The sequence below is a fragment of the Anabas testudineus genome, chromosome 14 (genome assembly GCF_900324465.2).
Source record: "Anabas testudineus chromosome 14, fAnaTes1.2, whole genome shotgun sequence".
Lineage (NCBI taxonomy): Eukaryota > Metazoa > Chordata > Actinopteri > Anabantiformes > Anabantidae > Anabas > Anabas testudineus.
Genome location: NC_046623.1, coordinates 15,018,051 through 15,043,841, shown reverse-complemented (window position 1 = coordinate 15,043,841; position 25,791 = coordinate 15,018,051). Strand labels below are relative to the sequence as shown.

Genomic DNA, 25,791 nt, shown 5'->3' with positions numbered 1-25,791 from the left:
AGCACCAGAACTGAATGGACTGGAGACAAAGCAGAACTTACACCAGTGGAGGTGCGTTCATGTGTCGTTTCAGGTTTCAAGACTCATCACAGGAGAGCCGAAGGATCTAAAGTGCTGTTAAATGCTAAAAATATTGCTGAGACTTCAGGTGACAGAGGTACTAAATACTAAATACTCAATACTCATACTAAAACGGCAACATTTACTTTCTGGACAAATTTATTATTATTATGTGTGTGTTATATTTTTTTAAATTAGTAAAAGCTAAAATGTAAAATGCACAAAAAACATTTTTAAAATTTTAATCCCTGACACCAGATCGTCTCTCAGATCTCAGAAGAAAAAATACCATAACCATAGTGTAGAAACATTTATTTATTAAAGCACTAATCTTAACAGATAAAAACAAATCAATGTATTAAATACTTCCTGATGCACTAATGTGTGAGCACCATTATTGTTTTAGTTTGTAAAGGTGGATCTAATTTGAACCAGCAACAGGTGGTTAGTCCATAATAATCCATGATAATGGTAAATATAGACCTATAATATAATTTATAATAAATACATGTACATATTATAATCGGATGCTCACTTTGTTCCAGGTGGTGCACCAGTGACTAAACAAATACAAAATGACACACTGAAGGTTGGACTATTTTCTGCTGTGGAGGAAATCATGCCATGATGTCATGTCACCATGTGACCGCGACCCTTCACCCGTTATCAGTGATCAGTTAATCGCTTCACGTGAGCAGAGGCCAGAGGTTGTTTACAGACATACTACATGTTACAGGCGGTGGTCCAAGTGGGCTCCTTTCCCACCTGAAGTGCACCCAGAAAACAAAAGCACATGAGATCTGGAGTCTAGTTATGGATTTGAGGTCAACACTTCTGGTCATTGGAGGATCTGCCTGCTCTTTCAAACTGCTGAACACAGTTCTCAGGTTCTTGCCAACACCAGAGCCGGCACACCTGAAAGCCTGGAAGTGGAGGAATATCAGCACTTCTGTAGCTCACAGCTCGCTGACAGGAGCATGGGCTGTGTTATGGTGCGTAAAAACACAGCCATAAAGGCTAGTACTGTTATCTATTTTTATTTAATATGCGTGTTCTCTCTCTTTCTCACCACACAGTTTATACCTTCAACCTCAGATGGTGGAGGACCTGATCTCCTCTCACTCCCTGCTCTCCCACAGCCTTGTAGCTGTATCGACAGGTGACACCTTTACACTGTCAGACACAGATTCAGGCTTCAGACCAACTCTCCTTGACTTCACCAATTTTAGAATGGCTTTAAAAATGAAATTTTCAACTCTCAAGCTTGCTCATTTCTTCCTAATATAACTTCCAATTCAGAAATCACGATGTTTGGCTGTTTTGTCCTGAGGGGAAAATTCATGATTTTACAGTTTTAATATTGTAGCTACATTTTATGATGTTGTGTTCATGTGATGCATCCTTACAAACCGCACTTTTACTGTCCTCTCTCCCTGTAGGTTATTTTATTCATGACTTCTTGGACATGGCTTTGAACCAGTCCTTCAAACAGTCCTGGGAGCTGCTCCTCCACCACTCTGTGGTAATAAACTTTTCACTTCACATGTGTGTACATGTTCTTACAAGCTGTAATTGCTTGTGCGTCTGCATATCACATGTCTTTATGTGCTCTATATGATGCAAATTGAGGACGTGTTCAAACCTGGTGTCTAAACAGTGACACAAAATATTATATAAAGACATTAAACACATATAAAACTGTTAAAATATTGGATGTTCATGAAAAACATCTGCTGACGTGAATCAAAACGGCTCTAGAGATTTAAAAGAATGATTTGTAGGGACATCACAACTGCATCTGCACAGTTAGCCAATTTAAAGAGGAGCATGCCTTCACAATTTCGTTAAGGAATCGTGCAAAATGATGTCAGGATGACTTTCTGTCGACTGGAGAAGGTGGTGTTGCAGCAGGACAATGACCATAAACACTGAACCGTTATCTTTACATTGCGGATGTTCGGCTCTGAAAAAAGCTGCAGCTTTTTTATCATAGTTCAAAGTCTGTTTCCCGGTGAATTAATGAGATAAGATATGAACCAAGTGATGCAGAATAACACTATATAAGAGCCATCATTTACAGTTTGCACCTGAAACTTACCCTTGTAGAGGCTTAATATGACTTTTAATGGTTAATTAATAAGATATTAATATTAACTGATCGTTTACTTTACAATCCAAATTCTTAGTAAGTGTTGTGCTGCAGGTTTTTCATATTCAGATGTCATTTAATTATTGATCCGAGCCCCTTCTCTGCAGAACTATGAGTAACTAAAGACTTTATTTAAGTCACACTGTGTTTGAAGTGTTCTTGTGGGTGTGTGTTAACCTTTGTTCCTTCTGTTCAAACTTGTCTCAGGTGATCTCGTGCTTCGGTTTGGCTGTGACCTCCCGTCGGTATGTGGGCTTTGCTGTGGTGTCTCTGCTGGTTGAGATCAACTCCGTTTTCCTTCATGTCAGACAGCTCCTCCTCCTGTCGGGACGGAGGAACAGGCTCCGGACTGAAATGACACCCGCCTGCCCGTCTGTGACCTACAGTGTGACCAGCTGGCTCAACGTGGGAACGTAGGTGCCTCAGTGATTCTCTTCTGAAGGTTTTGTCAAAGTTCACAGTGAAGGCGCTTGTTGGACAACACAGTTTGTACAGTAACATTTTAAATCAATGGTGTCTAGTGAATTAATGAGACATACTACTATGACAACTACGTTTCACGACACAGCTTTTCGATGATCTCTGGTCTCCTGGCAGGTTTTTGGTGTTTCGCGTTTGTACGCTGGGCTGGATGACCCGCTGGCTGGCAGTTCACAGGGAACACATACCTCGCTATGTCCTGATGATGGGGACAGCAGGCCTGAGTGTCGTCTCCACCATGAACACAGTACTGTTTTACAGACTGCTCAGAGCAGACATCCTCATAAACACGCACCAGAACAATTAAGGTACTCCACCAATTAGTTTTCTACCTCTTGATGTAGTCAAACGTGGTTTGTTTGTAACTTGTAATGTTGATTATTATAATAGAAAGAAAAGAATAAACATAAATTAAACATAAAAATCACAACTTTCAGCTTCAGTATCGACTCTAAAGCTTCTTTACACAGATTTCTGCATGTCACCACTTGGCCTTTGACCCTGGTTTTATATGTTTACCTCATTGACTTATTCCACCAAAAAGTATTTCTTTGTTTTATTGTGTATATGTTCTACGATATAACACCCTGGTATTCACAACACCGATATTTATTCAGTATAACATTAGCTTTTCTTGCAATACTGATGACTGAATTTCATTATTTGAATGCTGTTAGATTTAGATTTGCAAACTATTATAAGATTTAAAATGTGGGTGTATGGGTTTATAATAAAATATATAGATTAGAACAGCATGCTACGCTACATCATGATCCTTTTCTGCTGGAACAAGCTAACCAGAGTGGGACCTTTGCAGCTTGTGTGGGTTCGGATTTCATCTCTGATACACGGCAAGTAAATCTTCTCTGCTCGGGACTCCCGCTCGTAGTAGGGACACACCTTTAGGTGCTCTGAAATGGGGGGCATGTCTCGGAAACACCAGTTGTCCACAGGAGAGAACAAGGTGCTGAACTGCCACACCTGAAGTAGCAGAAAGAGTGGATGTAATGAGTTTTAAGTGCTAAAACATCTGCACAGCACTTGGCACAGTACTTGTAACTGCCCTGATAATGACCATCCATCTACTGATTCTTGGCTTACCCTCTGCTTCACCCTCCACTTGGCTCCTCCATGTGAGTCAGTCATCTTCTCCCAGCGCAGCGTGACCATCCCTCTCTCCTGCAGCAAAGAGGAGCACACCTGCCTCATGAGCTGGGACACCAGAGCCAGCTGAGACAGGGAAAAGCTGTCCAGGAAACTGGCCACATGGCAGAGCACTTCATAGGGCAGCGAGGTCAGAGAGTTCTCTCCTCGTCCTGGCCTGCCTTTTCTGTTCCTCTGGGTGGTGGAGGAGTCCACGGAGCTCTTGGACTGCTGGGAGGCATCACCCACAGAGCCTGGGAAAGTGGGACGCAGGCTAAAGCAGCCCATATTCTCACTGAAAGCAAACATGAAAATTAGGTTTTTAAAGTCCTGCAAAACGTCCAAGAGCTCTGTAATGCAGCACAGGGAGGGGGTGCAGCTTTACATTTTCACCTGTGATATTTTAATTTCATACAAATTAAATCTGGTGCAGGAGCAAGTGTCAACTTAAAAAAATAATAATTGCCTGTAGATAACAGTGGCTTCATGTGTGGACGGCTGAAACCTCCTCTGGCTGAAGGTGCAGCCCAGGTACGCCAGGGGGCATCTCTGCTCAAACCATCCATTCACACCCATCTGGATGTCACTGTGGACGTTCCTGTAGATATGAGAATACTGATTATCAGAAAATTAAACAACCTGGTAATATTTAGTGTAGATCTTAAGGCGTATTTGGATTTAGAAAAACAGCACATTGAAACCCCACTTATAATGTTTGCCATATTCTCTGCGCTGGAAGGTGTGTCCACATAGGAAGGTGAAGGCGGAGCTGGCCTTGTGGTGTCGGCTAGTGACACTCTCCACCTGCAGCTGAAGGTGCAGCTCCAGCTTTTTTCCAGCGGTCAGATCAGCCAGCGATGTGTTTCTCCGGAAAGGAGCTGACAGGAAGTTGTAGGTCTGTGTACCTTCGTCTTGCAACAAACCATCTGTGCATACTCGCTCTGCAATGAGGTGACCCCTTTGCTCCTTCTCCAGGGAGCACAGCAGAGAGGTCTGAGGAGGAAATCAAACCATGTCCCTGATAAATACTCAGTGTCAGACTTTGTCTTGTTCAATTATATTTTCATTAATCAACTAATTGTTCCATTATTCTTTTCAAAACATTTAAGACTTTGCTAAGAAATTTAAATTAATAAAATATTTATAACAACCACAATCAATACAAATCCACAGAAAATAGACAGAAATCTGTAACTCACAGTTCAACGAACAACTCCCAAATGAAACACATGACCAATCATGCTTTATTTTTACATCTGCTGCTTCTTCCTTTTTACCAAAACATGTGAAGATCACAAAGAGGATTAAATTCTCTCTCTCCCACCTGAACTTCCTCCCACACTGGCATCTGCTCCGGTGCCACCCCCAGATCGCTGGTGTCCACAGCCTGACTTGCTCTCCTGTAGAAACCCGGGTTGCGGATGCGGCCCTGCCTGGCACAGAAGCTGGTTGGGATTTTAAATGTTCGCACAGTGATAATCTTCATCGGTTCCAAATGTCCGTACATAAAATTCTTTGCGTTGCTGGTCGGACACGGGGAGGAGGCTGCACAGCCCATCTGTTTGAGGTTTGATGATGTTGCACCCATGCAGGTATCGGCTGTATCTTCCTCCATCAGAGTGTCCAGACATTTTCCACTGCCTTTAGCGAGTCCCTGGCTTCTGCCTGCCACAGCTGTCCCTCCAGCTTCTCTACAACCTCCCATTTCCATACTGAACATGCGCTCCCAGGCGTTGTATTTTACCAGCAATTCAGCATCCACTCCTGAGGCCCTTGCAATTTCCTCTCTCTCCTCCTGGGTTAGCCCTGGCTCGTACTGAACCTCAGCCTCAACCTCATCCTTGTCTTCATCCTCATCATCTTCTTCATCAGAAGTATGGAGTTGAAACGTGCTAAAAGGCACCCAGGTGTGAGCATTGGCTTCCTTTGCTGCTGCCTCCTTCTCCAAAGCTGTCTTTTTCTTCCTTTCATTCTCCTTCCTCCTCTCTTCCTCCTTCCTCTCCTCCTCTTTCTCCTCCTCCTCCATGCTCTGAATTAGCTCAGGGAAAAGTTTCCTCATCTTAATAGAGTGAAATAGGCGCTCCTGGTCTTTTAGAGCCATGGCCAAGTCCAGACAACGTCCCAGTGCTTTTTCTCTGAGCAGGTTTTCATGCAGCTCTGTGTTTGGATAAGAATGGGCATCGTTGGCCGGCCAGCGGTGCCACTCCATGGAGCAACACACCACGCTGGCAGGACACACCTGGAGGTGAGCTGCCTGTGAGGAACGAGGAAGCTGCACTGGGCAGCCGTATTCAGCATTGAGACATGGCACCCTCACATTAGGGCAGAGCAGCAGGTGATCCTCCTCTTTGCACAGGTGGAAGAGAGCTCCACAGTGCAGGCGGCAGGGGATGAACGCACAGCACACAGAGACCTCCACCCGAGCCCTGCAGCGCCGGCTGTAGCAGGAGTCACAGTGAGCATGCTGTCGCACCCTGGAGGCCCGAGAACGATGACTCTGATTGGGTTTGGGTAGAAAATGGGGACAATAAAGAAACTCTAAATCAGAATTAAATGAAGCATGAAAAACTAACTTTTTCCAGACTTTACTTTTGCTTTTCATTTCATATTTTATCACTTCAATTTATCAGCAGTTATGTTGCATCGTTAGGTTTTGCTCCCTATTAACCTTCCTGATCTTCAGGTGAGTCAGTAATTACAACCATATGTTGTGCGCCCAGACACTAATTAACCATCAGCAGATTCTCAATCAGGCGGAAAAAATACTGCTGAAAAATACATTAAAATTCTTTTCTGTTTAAAAATATTTCACTGAAGTGTGTGAAAACACAAAATTAAAATAAAGAGTTAAAGAGAAAGAGAAATAAATGATCATTTCCAACCCCCCAGTTGCAGAATAAAACCATACCATCCTTCAGATCCTCTGGCACCAATTTTTGTAGGTCTGCACTGCCAACACAAGGGAAACTATGATTCTCAACGTCTCACAGTAAAATCAGTTTTACAAGAAAATTCAAACAAACACACAACAGCAGGATGCCAACAGAGTCAATGGCAACTGTAGATTAAAGACTATAACCTACCACTGTAAGTGTTGGAAAGGAGAGAAACATGCTCCTTGCACTCCGTCCGTCTTGTGCCTTGAAGTGTCTGTATTTCTGTCTGTGCTATGTGTGTGTGTGTTATAAATAGAGCGGAGTACCAACCTAGAAATGTTACACAGGTGGTCAGTAACATGGTTTAAATTACAACTCCCTCTGCCACTGACATCAGAAAATCTCTGTCACCTTCCTCCGTCTGATTCATATTGTGCTGCTGCTGCTGACGTTTGCTTCCATCCTGACGAGCAGAGTTAGACTGAGGCTGATGTGACACTTAGGAATCATCAACAGTGAGTGTGTATTTGAGTGTGATCATACCAGCTGAATAATAATAACAAATAATAAATTTATTTCTGCAGTAGAAACAGGTTAATTCAGACACATAAACACAGACATACACAGTTTGGCTTAAACCTGCAGCAGCAGAGGGAGAAACTTGGAGAGGGTGGAGTGGGGGGTATTTTGAACCTTCTTGGTGCTGCTCAGCTAATTTTAACCTGCCAGCTCAAAAAGCTGAGGGGCTCAGAGCAAAGTTATAAAACCAATGAGAGGAAACACTTGTGTGGTAAGATGTCTGTCAAGATAAGCTTTTATACTATTGTGAATTACTTTGACAGTATCTGTTTTATCTCAATTGTAAGAGAAACTATTTCAGATGCTTTTTGTGGTCATCTGTCTTTATTTACAGTGTCACTGTAAATAAAGACACATACAATTAGGAACAATGTCACTATAATTGCATGTAATATACAGTTTACTGTGATTCACTGTAAAAACATTGAATAAGTAAAGTGTATTATATTATTTTAGTATATTAGCACATTTTATAAAAATTCACATGACATTACTGTTATATTGATATGTGCCTTTCTAAATCTAATGCTACAGTTTTAAATCAATTTGCTATATTTTTCTTGCAGAATTACAAGTTCTCATTAAAAGTCCAGCAGATATGGTGGGTCACGGGCTCCTGATATAATTCTTGATGTTGAATCAAAGATTAATCACTATGCAGTCTTCATGTAACATGTTAAATCCCTTTGAACTATTTTCTTCTTCATTCAATCAGAGTCGTCGTTCTCGGGCCTGCAGGGTGCAACAGCATGCTCACTGTGACTCCTGCTACAGCCGGCGCTGCAGGGCTCGGGTGGAGGTCTCTGTGTGCTGTGCGTTCATCCCCTGCCGCCTGCACTGTGGAGCTCTCTTCCACCTGTGCAAAGAGGAGGATCACCTGCTGCTCTGCCCTAATGTGAGGGTGCCATGTCTCAATGCTGGGTACGGCTGCCCAGTGCAGCTTCCTCGTTCCTCACGGGCAGCTCACCTCCAGGTGTGTCCAGCCAGCGTGGTGTGTTGCTCCATGGAGTGGCTCCGCTGGCCGACTGATGACACGAACCCAAACTGCAGCACAGTCCTGCAGGAGAATGTACTAAAGGAAAACGAAGGGCAGGGCCGCGCACTGGATGTTGCCATGGCCCTGGTTGATCAATCAGACCTTTTTAGTCGCCTGAAAATGAAGCCCCTCTATCCAGAGCTGATGGAAGAGGAGGAGGACGAAGAGGAGGAGGAGGAATTAAAGGAGGAGACGAAAGCAGAGATGGCCGTGGGAGAGTTTGTCAGTGGAGCTGCAGACTGTGATCCCAATAAAGGTGAATCTAATAGTGCTGTTTTAGTCCTAAATAAATAAGATAACCAGTTTAAAAAGTGCATTTGTGGCTAATTAGCTGCAAACAACCAAGGTTCTGAAAATTAAATCAAATTATTAACCAAAGTGATTGATATGTGACATGTGGAGAACCAATACTGGATTAAATGATTGATTTAAAGATCTTCACACACTAGAGTTAACTTTCCTTTGCTCTTCTTCTCTTCTGGATTCTTAACATTTCTCCCCTCGTAGGTGTCCACACACCCATTTCTGTGGAGAATCATGTTGTCCAGGAGACTTCTCAGACCAGCCTGGGGAACGGCTTAAGCATAAACAAGGAGAAATACAACCTGACTGAGATGATGTTCAACATGGAGAGAGGTGGCTGTGCTGTGGCTGAGGCAGGCCTGGAAAATGCCAAACAAACTCCAAAACCTGGAGACAAAGAGAAGGACCAGAGTGGGAGAAAAACAACTGGTCCATGCACAGAGAAGGACACTGCAGATGCTTCTACAAACTGTCCTCCATCAGACACAGGTAAGACTGGGCTGGCCCCGTGGCAGGAGGGGGTGTTGGAGCGTCTGCGTGAGGAGCTCAGCCCGCAGGAGTACGACATGTATGTGGTGCATCACGGACGCATGCTTCTCGCTTTTGGACAAATCGAAGCCTGTACGCCGAGGGAGAAAGACTTTGTCTATGGCAGCCTGGAGCCTATTCCAGTCCAGACTCTGCGTTCTTTCAAGGTAACAATAACACTCAATGCACTCACATAGAAAGTGTTTGTATGCTTCAATCGAAATGACTTCTGGACACAATCCTCCACCTTACTACTCAGCATGTGTATGTAAATGTCACTGAAACAGAAAGAGACACTTCAACTTGTGATAAATACATTAAATGAATAAATAAATAGCTCGGACAGAAATGATCCCTGGTTGTTGGAACTGCAGCATAAAATGATGTGTTCATGTGGGGCCCCAGTAGAAAGCTATGAAAACAGTGAACCACTGTACTAATGTAATGAATTTCTTCATTCAAGATCCCTGATAGCTACCACTACAGACGGCGGGTTCATCTATACGACACAGCTGCACGGGCTCAGAGTGAGACTCGCTGTGTGGACACATCAGACCTCAGAGCTAAAGAGGAGGACTGGTTCTGTGACGAAGCTGCAGCCACTCTAATGGGCTATGCTGACCAGGAGGTCATGGGTCACAAGGTGACTAACTGTACCTTCAGTCAAGATGTTCACTGTGCAGGGCTCATTTCTCTGATCCCACCTGTGTAAACTGTATCCAGATATTTCTGTTGAAGTGAGATCATGTGCACAACATTGTAATTTTAGATTGAATATGAGAATGAATGTATTCCTTAAAACAGAACTAATCAGGTTATAATCCCTTGGTGTCTATGCAGATTAGCGAGTCGAAGACAGTTGATGGGATCTTTGTTGATGAGGGGACTCAGACACACTCGTTCCGCTCGGCTCCCTTCAAAGGGAAGACGACGCTGGCGGAGGTGATGGTGGACAGACCGCTGAAGCTTCACCTGCAGCTGCAGGCAGAGAGTGTGAACAGCAGACACAACAGAGCCAGCTGCGTCTTCTCCTTTCTCTGTGGTCACAGCTTCCACCGCAGGGAATTCGCGACACATTTCAGGTCTTTGTGAAGGCGACTAATGTGGTTTTGTTCAAGTTTATAGTGACTACCTGCAACATTTGGGGAATGTGTGTGTTTTTTTACCCTAGTTGTGTGGAACATTTCAGGTTTGTTTAACATGTTTATTCATCATCTCTTATCCAGGAACGTCCACAGTGACATCCAGACATGTCTGAGTGGATGGTTCGAGCAGAGATGCCCCCTGTCGTATCTGGGATGCACCTACACTCAGAGGAGGTTTCAGCCTTCCACACATAAAGCCACAGTCACCTACAAGTGAGCAATAGGCAGACATTCAAATCCGAATCTAGATTTTGATTTACCATTTGTCTTTTGCATGCTTTCAGCATGAAAAGGCCTTTAGTTTTTTCAGCCCCCGGTTGCTAACTTGTTAGTATTAGTGGTGGTAAACTCAGAGATAAGATCTGAACTTTCTTTTTCTCTGACAGTCAGCAGCTGAGGAGTTTCAACCTGTGCCCGACACTGGCTTCACCCGGTGACGACTCCCAGCCTCCCAGCAGCTCCCCCACCCAGAGGAACAGAGGAGGTCGGGCAGGAGGAGACGATGACTCTCTGACCTCGCTGCCCTTTGAGGTGCTCTGCCACGTGGCCAGTTTCCTGGACAGCTTTTCCCTGTCTCAGCTGGCTCTGGTGTCCCGCCTCATGAGGCAGGTGTGCTCCTCTCTGCTGCAGGAGCGAGGGATGGTCACCCTGCGCTGGGAGAGAAAGACATACTCACATGGAGGAGCCAAGTGGAGAGCAAAACCTGTAACGCATGCAATTCATCCATCATGTTAATCTTTAGGAAAACACGTCCACCAGTAACAGTTTCCTTATCTCTGCTCCTGTTTCTCCCCAGGTCTGGGAGTTCAGTCACTTGTTCTCCTCAGTGGATTCGTGGCACATGTCAGACACTCCTCCTATATCTGCTCATCTTAAAGTCTGTCCTTACTATGAGACCTCTGTGCACAGTCAGCCTGTTCCCCTTCCTAGCATGAACAAGGAGCAGGGGAGCAGCCAGGAGAGGCTGAGCCTCGTCAACCATTTCAAGGGACACAGATGGCAACAATGAAAAAAATGATATAGATGTTTACACTGATGGTGAGATTATTGCTGCAGTTAGTTAATAGATTATGTCTCATAACCAGTATGTAATGAAACCACACACAGATAATATGATTACTGCATTATATGTACATAGTGTTTAAACAGTAATAAAGATATTTAGGAGATGCTACTGTGTGAATGATGAATTTATGTTGATACATATTTTAGCCTCATGTGATAAAAACAGAGAATTAACACCATTAACATAAGTCTTTATCAGAAGATTGAGAAAAATACATTCAGACCTATGGTAAAACCCAGAGATGGTGTGATGCTTCAGAGAATTACCAGCAACAACCACAGAGCTCCTCCTCCTCCTCCTCCTGCTGCTTGTGGCACTGATCACCCCTCATACAGAGCTGCTTTGTTGTGAATGCAGCATCTGCACCGTAGTGCACGTACAACCAGAAGGTTATGAGGAGGTTATTTCGACGGACTGCAGCAGGATTCATTTACTACTAGAAAAACGCCATCAAGCTGCAACAGTGATCAGCTCACAGAGAAACCAGCGTCGTTTTTGCAGAACAGGACCTTTTTCTTCGGCTCTTTTGTTTTGTTCATCTCTGCTGCATCAAGGACAGAGACACCAGAGCAATACGAGGCTCCATGAGAGACGCTCTGAATCTGATACGCGTCAGTATCACGGTAGGCCACGGTCAGAGTGAGCCATTTACAAATAGACACTGAGCTCTAGTGACCCACGATGCAGAAGTCAGGAAGCTGATCGAGGAATCAAGTGCATGAGATTTAAAAAGAGAGAAAGCTTTAACAAATACTAGAGATTATCAGTGAATAAACATGTACATACTGTATTGATTCTAAATTCTGATGTTAATACTGAGCAGACTGATGGATTGAAACATGAGTTTTTTATTTGTTGGCCATTAAACTGACATTTCACATCAAAGTACTGTTCTGCTTGTGGCACCTTTACAGGGAAAACCCCTCATCCCGAAACCTAAAACCTCCAGCTAACATCTGTGTGCAGGTTGTGAGGGGGTTCAGTCATGGATGCTGTGCAGCTGGAGCAGCAGGTGGCCAGTGTGGAGAGAGGCATCTCCTTCCTGAAGCAGGAGCACTTGGCCATGCTCACCGGTCTGCAGCTGGAGATCACACACCTGAAGAGGCGCTGTCATGGTGAGTCCGCTGATCACCTGCTGCTCTTTGTCTCTTTATGTCTCTTAACCGCTCTGTAACCCTATTTGATCTTTCTCTTTTTGACTTCCCTGGCTCCCCCCCTTCTTGTCTACAGAGCTAAGTTGTGAGCTGGACTCAAGGTTCCCTGACAGAAACACAACAGGTACGACATTACATCACCTTGTTGACAAGAGTGAGAGATGCCAAAATAAATATACCTATAGAGAAATAGGCACAAAGGCTGTACATGCAGGAACATGCAGTGCTACTTAAAAAAACTGCATCTTACAGATAAAAAAGTGTTTGGTATAAAGTTAGACACACAAAGCTAAAAAATCCTTAATAAGAAATGAAAAATGTATTGATCAGCAGAATAGGCAAAGGTAAAATGAATGCATGTTTGTGTATTATTGTATTTATCCAGCCAAGTTGATCTGCATGAACAAGTACAGAAAAGCACAGTGAAAAGCAAAATGTATATTTAATTTCGTCTGCTCAAGCATATGAAATGAAAGTTATATGGAGCCTAGAAAAACCACAGACCAAAAGACCAATTAACAGTATTGGATACAAGGTTTTCATCAAGATCTATGTTCTTTGTAATGTTTATATATGATATACTTTAGTCCGTGTATTTTGTGTGTTTCTCAGAGGAGGAAGCAGAGCTGGCAGCGCGTTGTGAGGCTGCAGAGTGCCTCTTACAGGACCAAAAATGCATGATGGTCACTGCACGTGGCGAGCTGCGGGCTGGTCGTGCACGAGCATCAGCCCTCGGCAGGAGCCTCAGGGAAGAAGAGCGATGTTTCCTGGAGGAACTGAAGCGCCGCAGCCACAAGATCACGCTGCTGAGTCGTGAACTGCAACGTCAAAATGTCACCACCACAACTCTGTGCCAGGAGCTCCACAGTGCACGCTTAAAACTGTTCCAGCAACGGCAGAGCACAGCTGCAGTAAGAGAGGAAGAACCAAGAGGAAAGGAGGAGGAAGGAGGAGAGGATGAGGTGGATGAAGATGATGAAGGGGAGTGCTCGGACTGGCTTCTGTCTCCACCTCCTCCAGCTTCTCCCAGCCAACCACAGGCGAGACATAGGAGGCGTGTCAGTGTGAGGGAGGAGAGGGTCAGAGCTTGCGTCCCACAGGAGAGAGTCACGTCACCGCAGAGGCCACATCCCATGCCCGACCCCGCTCTCTTCTTGGTGCCGCTTAGATACCGCCTCCTTCGCTTGAGCCAGCCAATCAGAATGCAGGATGAGGAGGGGATGGAAGATGAGTGGGAGGACATAGAAGAAAGCGGGGTGCACAGGAGGGTGGACATGGGTGCTGGAGAGGGAGAAACTGCTCTGTGACGGAGGAAGATGGAGAGGTGACGTCTTCCGGCAGGTCTCTGCCTACATCAGTCAACGTCTGATGCAGCTGTGGCGGGAAACGCTTAAGATGAGAGCGATGTAACCTTGTGGTTGTTTGTAGATTTCAGGAAGCGAGTTAGACATTTAGAGTTAGTAGAGCAAGAGAGTGTGATCAAACCATAGACACATTAACTGAATTTGTCACATTGTTGGTATAACGTACTTAACAAGGGCGAAGAAATTAGTGTGTCAGAAGGGACTGAGTAGTGGGACCGTTTCATATCGAGGCCTTTTGAGTTCAACACTTGATCACTGCTTCTGCCTTTTATTAGTAGCCTTGCCTCTGAACACCAACACCATACAGTTCAAAGTGGCAACCTGCTTTTTCACTGCACTAGCCATATTCCAGACTCAGAAAGACACTCTTAAAGGCTTAGGGACATTTTGTATTATTTGCACTTTATTAAAATCATGCAATGTGCCTCATAACGGCAGAAAAGTAATGTTGTTGTCATGTTGTCTGTTTATGTGTCTACACATTTTGACTTCTCCATAATGGTGTCACCAGCCTGAACAACAGCAGGACCCTGAAACTGGAGCAGCTAAATTAAACTCAGACATTTTTTATTATTTTAATATTTCGTTTTTGTGTTTCATCAACTGTGATGAAATACCTATGTCGTGGAAATGTGTTTTATCAGCACATAATTATAACAATAACAAATACTGCATTTTAGGGGTAATTGTTAAAGTTGTAGTTCAAATAAAACCCCTAACATTTCTGATTTTATTATTAGTATTATTATTATTTTACAGAGTAAATATCTATAGGATTTAACCTGTTCAGACAATATGACTTAAAACTGCTATAACCCATTAAATAAATGCTTACTTGTAAATGCTAATTAGGGGGCGCTCATGTTAGGTGTTTTTCATGAGCTTTCAAGTCATATCTAACACTAGGTGGCACTACACTCTGCGCTTAACAGAGATTCATGTGTTCAGATCCATGCATCTGAACATACTACTCACAAATACAAATATAAAACTCCTAAATTACCCACAGCGCATGTGGTCGTCATGTGGACCCAACACCTGCAGCCTGTCTCCTAGCAAACGTCCCATTCCAGAACGTTCCCACGGTTGTTATGGAGACGGGGATGAGAATGTGTGGCGCTGCCATGGCAACCGGAGAGCTGCATGCCAGCTGTAGAGACTGCATACTGGACGTTTGTTTTCAGGACTTTGTGTTGGGAGCGAGCTGTGGTGTGTCATTATTATTTTCAAGAAGGCGGAAAACATCCCGCTCCTGCTGTTTGTACACCTTCTGCAAGTGCTCACATTCAAGGTTGATAGATAGCACGTGGACTGGTCTCAATACAGGAAGTTACATCATGAACAGCAGAGATGTTGCCCTCTCCTGGACTTGAATGGGTACTAAAATGTGTGTGTGTGTGTGTGTGTGATTGTGCATGTGTGTGAATAGAGGGCCTGCAGGCTTTCTCACAGCTCCCCACACAGCCATGAAGGGCACACAGACAGACACATGCAGTGTCAAACAGTTTGTGTAACGTGGTTTCACAGCAAGGACGGTGGAGACTCCTGCAACAGAGGAAATCCTGGGAAACTCAGCTCCATGATTTCAGCTGGATGAGTCTGGAGAATATGACATAGGCCTGCAGTCTCTCCCTCTCCCTACATAGGCTGGTAAGACCCACATTACACATTCATATGTATTTCAGTCCTTTCACATTTTCAGTTGCACTTTTGTGTTTTTGTGAGTATTAGTGAGATGTGTTACATTTATTAAAACTTAATCGCGTTAACGGTGGTTCAAGACATGTAAATTATGTCTTCTTAGTTATGCCTATCTCTAACTTAGAGACATTTTATATGTAAAGTTGCATTTATTTTTATCGTAAAAATAACTTTACTGTATTTTACTATGTACAGAGAGTATGTTTGTAATATGTTTATGTATCTCTCTTTTAACCCTATTAACACTGTGGTCTTTACTTTCTTAGACTAACTACACAATTGAATTTACGATTTGTGCACAAAGGCATCATGGGAAACATAGTCCAGTGCTGTGTTACACTGACAAACTACTTTAAGTGTAAGGATGCACCAGTTCAGCGTGAGGTGGAAAGATCCCCTCTGCTATCCAGCGAAGAGAGCGAATGTGACACACCGAGCCTGTCGGACGAGACCGCTGTGACAAACCCAGCCCTCGAACCGGAGCACTTCCTGTTTCCAGACATCATCCTAAGCAGCAACCTGGGAGGGGACGTGACCCTGGTGGAGCCGATGGTGTGTTTGCTGGTGTGTGAGGAAGAAGAGGGACTAGGTGAAGTGGGAGATGAAGGACAAGAGAGGAGCAACACTGGGAGGCACAGAGGGTATTCTGAGGTTGAGACACAGACTGAAGGGGACACATATATTGGTATGGGGGTGCAGACTCAGACTGAGTCACAGGCAGAAGTTCAGACCCAAACAGAAAGACCTGTGGGCAATAATACAAAGGAGATACTGAAACAAGCAGCTGTGCTCTCAGAGCCACAAACAGATACACCAACATCAAATCAGAGACTCTTAGAAACTGTCACTGATGTTTTGTCAGAGAAACTAAATAAAAGAACAACTTGGTCTGACATGGACGGGCCTGAGAAAGAGGAAAGACAGTCTGAGAACAACAAACGGGACCCTGGAGACACAGGCGAGGAAGCTAAAGAGGAAAATCTCAAAGAGCATCACGTCCATGAGTGTGTTTTTCAAACAGAGCTGGAAGAGGAGTTAAACGATGATGAAGGGGATGTCTTTAAGTTGCAGCAAAGTAATGCTACTGCTCAGGAGGTGGCGACTGTGGGGTCTGATCAGCATGTCCCAAACATTATCCCCACAACGACAAACATAAGCTGCTCTGAGGACAACACAGATCTTACTTCATTAGAAACAGATCACGTCCAAAGTCAGGACGGCGAGAAGACTGATGTGCAGCATGTTCTGGAGTTGGAGATGGTTTTACCTCAGTTGGAGCAGGAAGGAGCCGAGATGAAGCAGATGACCTTGTTTTTAGTTGACAGGCTGTTTCTGGCACCGTCACGTGTCGCAGGTGTGTGTTTTCATCTGGCACATTTCATGTTTTTTTAATGTTTTTCAGTTTCATTTTTCTTCTATAACATTAACTTTTTGCATTATCGTGCATTTAACCATAATAATAGTTTAGTTCCATTTTTAGCATATTTATTTTTGTCTCTTCACTGTTGTCGACAGAGTCTCCAAGTCAAACTGAAGAAAAAAGCCCAGAGGAGGCTGATGCTGCTATACGGAAACAGCCGAGCATCTGTGACATAGTCGATCTGCAAGAGACAAACTTTACTGTCAGAATTCAACCTCCAGGAGCAGAAAGTTTTGAGCTCCAGGTTCTGCTGTACTACCATCATTATTTACTACAACATACATCCCTGCATCTTCATGTCTTTTTGAATGTCTCTGTTTCTCCTCCCCTCTCAGGTGTCAAGCCACATGCTGGTGGCAGAGCTGCACCAGGTGCTGATGGAGCACGAGGTCACCTGCCACCGCACTTGCTTCTCCCTCCAGCTCGGAGGCACCTCTCTCAACAGCCTCACAGAGTTACACTCTGTGCCAGGCATCCAGGACGGAGCAGTGATCAAGCTGGTGGAGGGTAACTGCCTCTTCCTTTTCTCCCTTTTCTTATTAGTTTTCAAAGCAGCAACACTTGACACTTAAAAACCATATTTTTCTGATCTTGTTGCAGATTCTTACACAGTACGTGATGCTCGTCTTCATCTCAGACATGTACGTGACCTTCTGAGGAGCCTTGACCCCACAGATGCCTACAACGGCGTGAACGGCAGCTCACTATCTTACCTCTCCTTTTACACCCGAACAGACATGGGTAATTTTGTTGTCTCACGTCTCCTTGTACTGAACTTTGTTTTCTATCAGTCATTATTTCTTCCTTCATACTCCTCCTTACAGAGAGTGAAGTGATGGGGAAGAGGCGAGCTTCTGAAAAAGAGTCGGTTTACTGCAGCCCTCCTGAATACATCCTCCCGGGATGTAAGGATCGACCACTTTCTCCACTGCAGCCAATCAGAGATGACTGGAAGGTGACAGGGCAGCTTTTCTATTGCAAATATGACTTAATAAATATATAACATTCAATAAAAAGGTCTTTAATTGTAGTGAAGCAACAGTGGACTTTTATGTAAGTATCATTACAGCCTTTACAGTGTCTGCGGGTTCTGACCATGAGCAGCTGGAACCCTCCTCCAGGGAACAGGAAGATGCACGGGGACTTAATGTATCTCAATGTCCTGACTATGGAAGACAGAGAACTCAACATCACATCCTGTACACGTGGTTTCTACCTCAACCAGTGAGTGTTAAACCATCATATGATACAGTAAGTACAATACTGCTGTGCTTCTTCTTCTATGCTCTTACTGTTTCAGGTCTACTGCCTTCAACTTCAACCCTAAACCTGCAGATCCCAAACTCCTTTGCCACTCTCTAGTCGAGCTGCTGAATCAAGCGAGCCCCTCTTTCAGGAAGAACTTCAGTGCTCTGCAAAGGAAGAGGTGAGCAAACTGATCACGCAGGAAAATTCATGTTATTCTATTAATACAAACTGTGCCTGTCTGTTTTCTGTTACTTGCTGTGAACCAGAGTCCAGCAACACCCTTTTGAGCGTATGGCAGCACCTTTCCAGGTGTTTACCTGGACCGCCCGTCATGGAGACCACACCCTCGACTGTGTCAGAGCAGAGGAGACACACACCAGTCGCATGGGACAGGACGAGCACACAGCTGGGCAGGTCACAAACACAAAACAGGGCGAACAGATTACATTTAGAAAATGCAGAGAAATATAAGACTGTAGTAAAATCCATGTAAGCACATACATGAGATGTCACACTGCGATGACAAGGATGTTTAGGTTGTGCCTTATGACCACAGACTCGGGACTGGAATGAGGAGCTGCAGGGATGCAGGGAGCTCCCCAGAACTTCCCACCAGGAGCATCTGCACAGAGAGAGGAGCTTATTCAAGGTGAGGCCCCTCTCTCCTTAGTAAAGGTTAGAGAAGCAGACTTATAATTATCATCAGTCTATATCCCTGAAACCGTGACCAGGATTACAGGATTTTGATGCATATTCTCCCATACTTCATCCAGACCAACAGTGACTTTGTTGCTGCTGCAACACAAGGTGCTGTAGCTGTTATCGATGGCAACATCATGCCATTAAACCCAGGGGAAGCACCTCATATGCAGATGTTTATCTGGAACAACATCTTCTTCAGCTTGGGCTTTGACATATCAGATCACTACAGCCCACTGGGAGGCAACACTGCTGCTCATGCTGCTGCCATCTGTGACCTGAGGGGAGCACAGGTAGAGATCCTGACAATAGTCTAAAGGTAGTATGCTGGTTCAGAGGTGACAGTATCATTATATACTGTATTTAAGGTATAATTATTTAGATTTTAAAAGAGAAAACAATATCACACTACGATAACATGTGAATATTGCTTTTAAACATATGTAATTTAATTTCTTCCATACTATTGGATTAGCCATAGGATGTTTTTATGTTTCTCCCATTGAAACAAAAAATACTATGCTCTGCTGCAGGCATACACATCTGTTGACATAGAGGGGCTTCACACACTTGGGACAGCTGTGGTGGATTATCGTGGTATCCGTGTTATTGCTCAGACCATAGTTCCTGGGATTTTGGAGAAAAATCAGGAGCAGGGTGTCGTCTATGGCTCTAATGACTATGGAAAAACTGTTTTTACACATTCCAGGTAAGACACACACTCACACAAAACACTAAAACGGAATATTTAGACCGTGATTAAAAGTGTTTTCCTGCAGGTTTCTGGAGCTGCTGGTTAAAACCAGTAAACCACTGAGACTCCAACCTCACCTGGTGCTCGACCACAACAACAGCCCAGTGGAGCTTTGCTCTGGTATGGAGACCAAAGGCATCTTCGGTAATGATGGACGGTCTTACATCTTGGATCTTCTGCGGACCTTCCCCCCTGACCTAAACTTCCAGTTCCACGAGAAAGAGGTGACGGGGGAAGAGGTGCCAAAGCAGTGTCAGCACTTTGGTTATCCACAACAACATCCTCACAGTCTGGCCAGCTTGAGACCAGAGCTGTTAGAGGCCTTTGTCCAGCACAGGTGAGGAATAAGGGATTTGGATCCCTTTGAAAAACATCTGAACACTAATGCAGCCTCTGTGTTATCATCAAACCTGCAGAATGAACTTAGCTTCGGAAACAAGGTGTCTATTTGCTCTAACCCTGTGTTTACTGTTGCAGGTATGAACTTTATGTCAAAATGGTGTCAACAGGGCTCAGCCAGCTGGGAGAGAGGGATAAACCCACAGAGCAAAGTGAAGATTGGGCCTGTGAGCCAAGAAATGGAGACGCAGCCACGGCTGGAATAGGTGAATAACATCCTTTAATCTGGGAACAACTGTTCATGAACCCCTAAAAGGTGCAAATATCATTTACTAATGACTGAGGGCCAAGAACATGCTAAGGACTGGTTGATATTTTGCTATGTCAGTATGTAAGCAATATATTTTTCTTTTATAGATATTCAGAAACAAACTATTATCACAGAAGCTTGTGAGGCTGTTGGATCAGTGAGAGACTCTTGCTTCGACATTCGTTTCAATCCTGATGTTTGCTCCCCAGGTACTGAACACACTGTGCACTCATGCATGTACACACTCGTGTATTGTATATAAAGTTTGATATGATGAAAATCGGACAATGATTGTCTTTGCCTTTGCTGCAGATGTTCGTTTCCCCCCTGAGTGTGTTGAGGAGGTTCAGAGACAGAGACGGTTGTTGTGGGACGCGGCTGCTTTTCTGCTGTCTAATCAGATTCCAGCTGTGGTGAGTGTCGCAGAGGCTCAGGTCGGTCATTCACGTGCAGTTTAAGATGTGTGATGATGACATGCACATGTACAGTATGTCTGTGTGTGTGTGTGTGGTAGCTGAGGGACTGCCTTGACCAGACAGCTGTGCCAATGGATGGAGCAACCCTGACTTCAGCGCTACACCAGCGAGGTGTTAATGTACGGTACCTGGGCAGCTTCCTAAGGGCGCTTGAAGGGGAGAAGGAAAGAGAGAGACTCAGCCACATACAGGTGATGAGTTTAGTTTTATCCTGATAACTTTAAACTTTAATATAAATTACAGTGAATTACATTAGTAAAGACACAAATAAATACTTTAAATGAAGAATAAAACATAAGATAAAATCAAGTGGAGCAAGATTTGGTTTAAATAACATCAAATGTTCCCTCACAGAGGATTTCTGTCAGTGAAGTCATCGTCAGAAGTGCAAAACACATCTTCAAGGCCTATCTACAGGTGACCTTCTCAAAGAATATAATGAAATGAATCAAAGATATATATGAAATAGGAAAACAGAACAGAATCAGAATTCATGTCCTAACGTCAACATATGTCTCATTTTCTCACAGGATGTGGAACCTACAGCATTTTCTGCTGCTGTCTGTCACTTCTTAAACTGTCTCCTGAGTTCCTGCTCCTCCTATTTCCCCGACTCCTGCTCAGACGGGCTTCTCTCTCGTCGAAGAAGCCGCCGCAGACGGAGTCACGGGAGTCGAGTCGTCTTGTTGACAGACAACGTGTGGGCTAAACTGACCTCCAGTGAGCTATGGGGCAGGATCAAGAGTGAGGCTAGAAATTATTACCGCTACACGATTGACAGGTGTGTGTCTGTGAATGTTTGTGTGTGTTTTTAAAGTGTAGTCAGATATGTGCAACAGGAATTAACACTTTCATCCCATCTGTGTTTAGTGAAAGTATAGATGAGGTAATAGCAAAGTACAACCTTCAGAGGATCTCCCTACTGAGAGAGATGGCCATCAAGACGGGCATTCAGGTCAGACATGTGTTTTCTTTCAATACAAAACCAGCTTTTCACTTCACTACTCCCACCTCTATCTAGGTAGAGGAAACAAATACATGCTCTTGTGTTAAAAACTAGACACTAATATAAGCTTTGACAGTGACTTGGGGCTATCTACTGCAGCTTTATAATGCAGCTGTTCCCCGTCTGCTTGTTTTTCCTTCCCTCCGTATTTAGGTGCAGCTGAGGGAGTACGTGTTTGAGTCACGTCACAGACCAGCATTTGGTGAAGAAGATGTCGTCAACATGTTTCCTGTAGTTAAACATCTCAAATTTACATCAACGGATGCAACAAAACTTGTTCAGCAAGCACAGGTGGCAGTGCAGCAGGGTGAGAGACACAGGAAAACACATACAAATACATAAAATGCATGGTGTCTTTCCCTGGATGCTGAAAGTGACTGATGCCCTGCAGATGTACTGTACTGATGTACTGAACATTGTCCTAATAATAACCTAAATAACGCACAAAAACACATTTGTAAGCTCAGCAGAAGCTAATATGAGCAAGTTAGAACAATTACGTCAATCAGTTAGTGAGTGGGTAGAACTGTTCTCATGTATGCAGTAAACCACACTCAGCACATATAAATAGAGTAACCGCAGTGTATCAAATACTCATGATCAATACCAGTCCTGAAAGTTACCAACATTAGCTCCTATGCTGCAAAAACAAAAATCATCAATACTAATTTGCACAGGTTTGGATTTTGATTTGATGCTCATCATTACTGTTTTATGTTTGCTCTCAGGGCTTCTCAGAGACGGCTATGAGTTCATTAACCAGGCCTTGACTCTGTTCAGCAGCACATGTGGGGTCCTGCACGAGGATGCATGCATGTGCCTGCGTCTGCTTGGACGGCTCAGCTACATCTTGGGAGAATATCCAGATGTAAATATGTATATTACAATTTGTTTAACCACTTCTTATCAGATATATTCAGGTAATATCATCTTTGCATTCTAATAGAACAAGATGATATGAACATCTGTGAGCTCTCAAAACATATTTTCTTGTGTCTCGCAGGCTCTCAGCAACCAAGAAAAGGCTGTTATGAGCAGTGAGAGAGTACAAGGCATCGACCACCCACAGACAATACAAGACTATGTAAGTTTCAGTTTTTCATCAGTTCACTGACAATGTAAATTCCGTTGTTCTTTTACTATCACCTTATGTAAAGATATTAATAGAATATTTAACTTGCAACTTCCTGTCTTCTTCTAATTGTGATTCAGACCTACCTGGCCCTGTACTGCTTTGCTGGAGGCCGACATTCAACCTCACTTCAGTTGCTGTACCGCGCTCGGTATCTCACCCTGCTTGTGACTGGAGAAGACCATCCACAAGTCGCACTGCTGGATGTAAGTGTGACCTCACATGTTTTTCTACTTTATATTCCACAAAACAAAACAAAAACAGCAGCTACGGCATCAAAAAACAAAAAAAAAAAACACTCAAACCTTTGTATATTTTTGTCCATATTAATTACATGATTTAAACATTTACAGAGTGGATTGAAAAAATGTGTGAACCTCTGAGCCAAAAGGGGCTTTGCATAAGGGCTGAAGCTGAGTAATGTAGCAGGACAATGACGCCCTACATCAAAGTTAATCTACTACAGTCAGAGCCCAGAACTTAACCTAATAGAGATGCTGTGGAGTGACATGAAGAGAGACGTTAACTCCAGATTTCCTAAGAATACGGCTGAGATGAAGTAACAGTCCTGTTCCACGGCTTGTGCTTGTTTGAGAGGAGGTTTAACCAGTTGTTAAATGACCTTTTCACCAGCACTCTGAGGGTTTAACAAAGACATAAAAGATTATTATGACATAATTGTTTGTGTCATTAGCTTGATCACATTATACTTGTCTGTACTTGTGACTTAGAATAAAATCAGATCACATTTTATTACCAATTAATCAAGAAATATTTGAAATCTGACATATCTTCATTGGCATTGTATATGATAGATATTTTAGACATTACAGTAGTTTATACACATTCTACATACACAGTACTATTTACAGTATATTTTAAGTTGATGTTTAACCTGTCAACCATTCCTTCTTTGCAAACCTACCCTCCTGTGCACAAGGTATGCTGCCATCAAGTGGCTTTAGAAAAATCTTATTTCTAAACAGCTTCATTTAAAGAATGAAAGAAAAAAATCCCTTGGGTACAGTTGGGTAGACTGGTAACAATATTAAAGTTTTTGGACCAAGAATCTCTTCTTTCACGCTAATTAACTTAAAAACAAAAAGTTATAGTTGCACCAAGTCATAAAAACAAACACAACCCTAATCTTATTTGTGCTAGAAGATATAATTAGATTTCCTGCTTGTGTTGGAAATAATCTGTTCATGTCCTTGTTGTGCTCCACTACATTAGAGCATGCTGGGTCTAGTACTTCATGGACTGATGGAGTATGAGCTTTCACTAAAGTTCCTACAAAATGCTATAGATGTAACTTCAAAATACCACGGAGCCACATCCCTGAAGCATGCACATAGGTATGTTATGTCATTACAGAAATGCTATAAATGCATTGCAACAGTTTTTGTTGTAATCTTCCTATAAGTAAAAGTGTCTGCTAAATTACTAAATATAAATGTAAATGATCCTTTCCTGGATTTCCTTTATATAACCATTTGCATTACCTGTTGCTATTGCCTGTCCATGTCTGTCTTTTGTGCAGTCACCATCTGCTCGCCACTGTGTATGAGAGTAAAGGAGAGTTTCGATCAGCTCTTCAACACGAGAAAGAGGCTTATTCAATATATAAAAGACAGGTGTGCTTGATAATGCTGCAATACTTTGTTAGGTTTATGCTACAGGCTCATGATTCTAACTGATAAACTTAATTGTTACACACATTAAGGTTGGCGTGAATCATACCAGTACGAGGGAAAGCTCAGACTACCTAAAGAGCCTGACTCAGCAGGCTGTGATCCTCCAGAAAGCTATCAACCATATCTACAGTAACACGCCCAGTGCCTCTATCCCACCGCCAAAGGTTTGTTTATAAAATACTTAAACACATGCATGCAAAGAAGAATGGAACTGCCTGTTCACACACACTCACATTTGAGGTTGAGAGATACTTTTTCTGTGCTTCTCTCCAGTTTTCAACACCAAGTCTTTCCACCATCCTCCAGCAGCTCAACCTGACATGTGGAATCATCCTCATTCCCTTCAGGTAATCAGTGAAACAGTCCCTAAAAACCTGTCGTCATTATTGTAATGTTAATCTGACCTGATGAATATTCTGTTGAAGAGTCAGTGTAAGCAATCATTTCATCTGTCATACAGTATTTTGTCTTTTCTTCTAGTGCAAAAGAAATTGAGGACTTGAAGACTGAGTTGAGTGGAAAGAAAAAGATTCAAGTGGAGGAGCTAGAAAATCAGTTATTAAGGCAGAAAGACTGCAAAGCTGCAGACAACAGGCAACAAACCTGAACTATGGACTAAAAGAGCCATGTCAACAGATCATCCATACAGTCTGTCACACAGACACTGAACAACAATAGTAAATAAAACTGAAACACATTGTTGGTGTTAATGAAAACGTTCAATTACTCTGTACTAAAACTACATCCAAGCACCAGACAGATGCTGCTGTTGTCTATGAAGGACTGGATGTTGCAGAGAGTCTTATCTAATGCAGACATACCTGTAGACAGAAGGTAACTGTTGTTAAACATATATCCGAACATATAATGAAGTTACTAATATGTATAACTCTCCTCCTTGTTTTCAGAGAAATGTATAATCTTTAAACATTAAATTAATTTATTGTTTAACGGATAAACAAACACTGTGTGTCCTGATCTGCCATTACTGGAAAAAATAAAATAAAATACAGTTGAGGTTTATTAAAAGTCCTGACTTGCTGTCATCTTGCAATCTCCTGCTCGCCCACTGGGTTTCACACTTGTGCCACGGACAGGTCTCAGAACATACATGATGTGTCTGTGCCTG

General features: G+C 43.2%; 5 protein-coding genes across 6 annotated transcripts; 4 read left to right on the top strand and 1 right to left on the bottom strand.

Annotated features, from left to right (window-relative positions):
• The first annotated feature begins 873 nt into the window (after positions 1-873).
• LOC113170713 (TLC domain-containing protein 2-like) lies at positions 874-2,996 on the top strand. The gene is made up of 5 exons (XM_026372921.1): positions 874-1,052; positions 1,137-1,219; positions 1,500-1,582; positions 2,417-2,622; positions 2,807-2,996. Exons 1-5 carry the CDS (start codon positions 874-876, stop codon positions 2,994-2,996), a joined length of 741 nt encoding a protein of 246 aa, XP_026228706.1.
• A 328-nt stretch (positions 2,997-3,324) lies between these two features.
• LOC113170131 (F-box only protein 40-like) lies at positions 3,325-6,957 on the bottom strand. The gene is made up of 6 exons (XM_026372062.1): positions 6,916-6,957; positions 5,157-6,329; positions 4,539-4,825; positions 4,299-4,430; positions 3,791-4,127; positions 3,325-3,670 (listed from the first exon to the last, which is right to left on the bottom strand). Exons 1-6 carry the CDS (start codon positions 6,943-6,945, stop codon positions 3,452-3,454), a joined length of 2,178 nt encoding a protein of 725 aa, XP_026227847.1. The 5' UTR covers positions 6,946-6,957; the 3' UTR covers positions 3,325-3,451.
• Positions 6,958-7,960: 1,003 nt separating this feature from the next.
• On the top strand, positions 7,961-11,308 carry LOC113168803 (F-box only protein 40-like). The gene is made up of 7 exons (XM_026369811.1): positions 7,961-8,579; positions 8,831-9,321; positions 9,618-9,797; positions 9,995-10,236; positions 10,381-10,512; positions 10,686-11,004; positions 11,096-11,308. Exons 1-7 carry the CDS (start codon positions 7,961-7,963, stop codon positions 11,306-11,308), a joined length of 2,196 nt encoding a protein of 731 aa, XP_026225596.1.
• Positions 11,309-11,750: 442 nt separating this feature from the next.
• Positions 11,751-14,261, top strand: LOC113170130 (coiled-coil domain-containing protein 92-like). 2 transcript variants are annotated; one of them, XM_026372061.1, is made up of 4 exons: positions 11,751-11,988; positions 12,332-12,480; positions 12,596-12,643; positions 13,132-14,261. In XM_026372061.1, the coding sequence occupies exons 2-4, from the start codon at positions 12,351-12,353 to the stop codon at positions 13,824-13,826; spliced, it is 873 nt and encodes a 290-aa protein (XP_026227846.1). In that variant the 5' UTR covers positions 11,751-11,988; positions 12,332-12,350; the 3' UTR covers positions 13,827-14,261. The 2 variants fall into 2 exon arrangements, with proteins under 2 accessions (XP_026227846.1, XP_026227845.1); XM_026372060.1 differs by having other exon boundaries at positions 12,280-12,480.
• A 1,031-nt stretch (positions 14,262-15,292) lies between these two features.
• LOC113170126 (clustered mitochondria protein homolog) lies at positions 15,293-25,781 on the top strand. Its single transcript, XM_026372054.1, has 29 exons — positions 15,293-15,533; positions 15,851-16,938; positions 17,100-17,248; positions 17,340-17,511; positions 17,605-17,745; positions 17,829-17,959; positions 18,074-18,228; positions 18,305-18,430; positions 18,519-18,666; positions 18,809-18,901; positions 19,026-19,244; positions 19,485-19,660; positions 19,731-20,042; positions 20,183-20,310; positions 20,462-20,563; positions 20,667-20,767; positions 20,869-21,021; positions 21,185-21,247; positions 21,361-21,611; positions 21,701-21,785; positions 21,990-22,143; positions 22,565-22,704; positions 22,840-22,920; positions 23,049-23,174; positions 24,202-24,323; positions 24,509-24,602; positions 24,692-24,826; positions 24,936-25,009; positions 25,143-25,781. The coding sequence occupies exons 2-29, from the start codon at positions 15,894-15,896 to the stop codon at positions 25,267-25,269; spliced, it is 4,803 nt and encodes a 1,600-aa protein (XP_026227839.1). The 5' UTR covers positions 15,293-15,533; positions 15,851-15,893; the 3' UTR covers positions 25,270-25,781.
• The last annotated feature ends 10 nt before the right edge of the window (positions 25,782-25,791 follow it).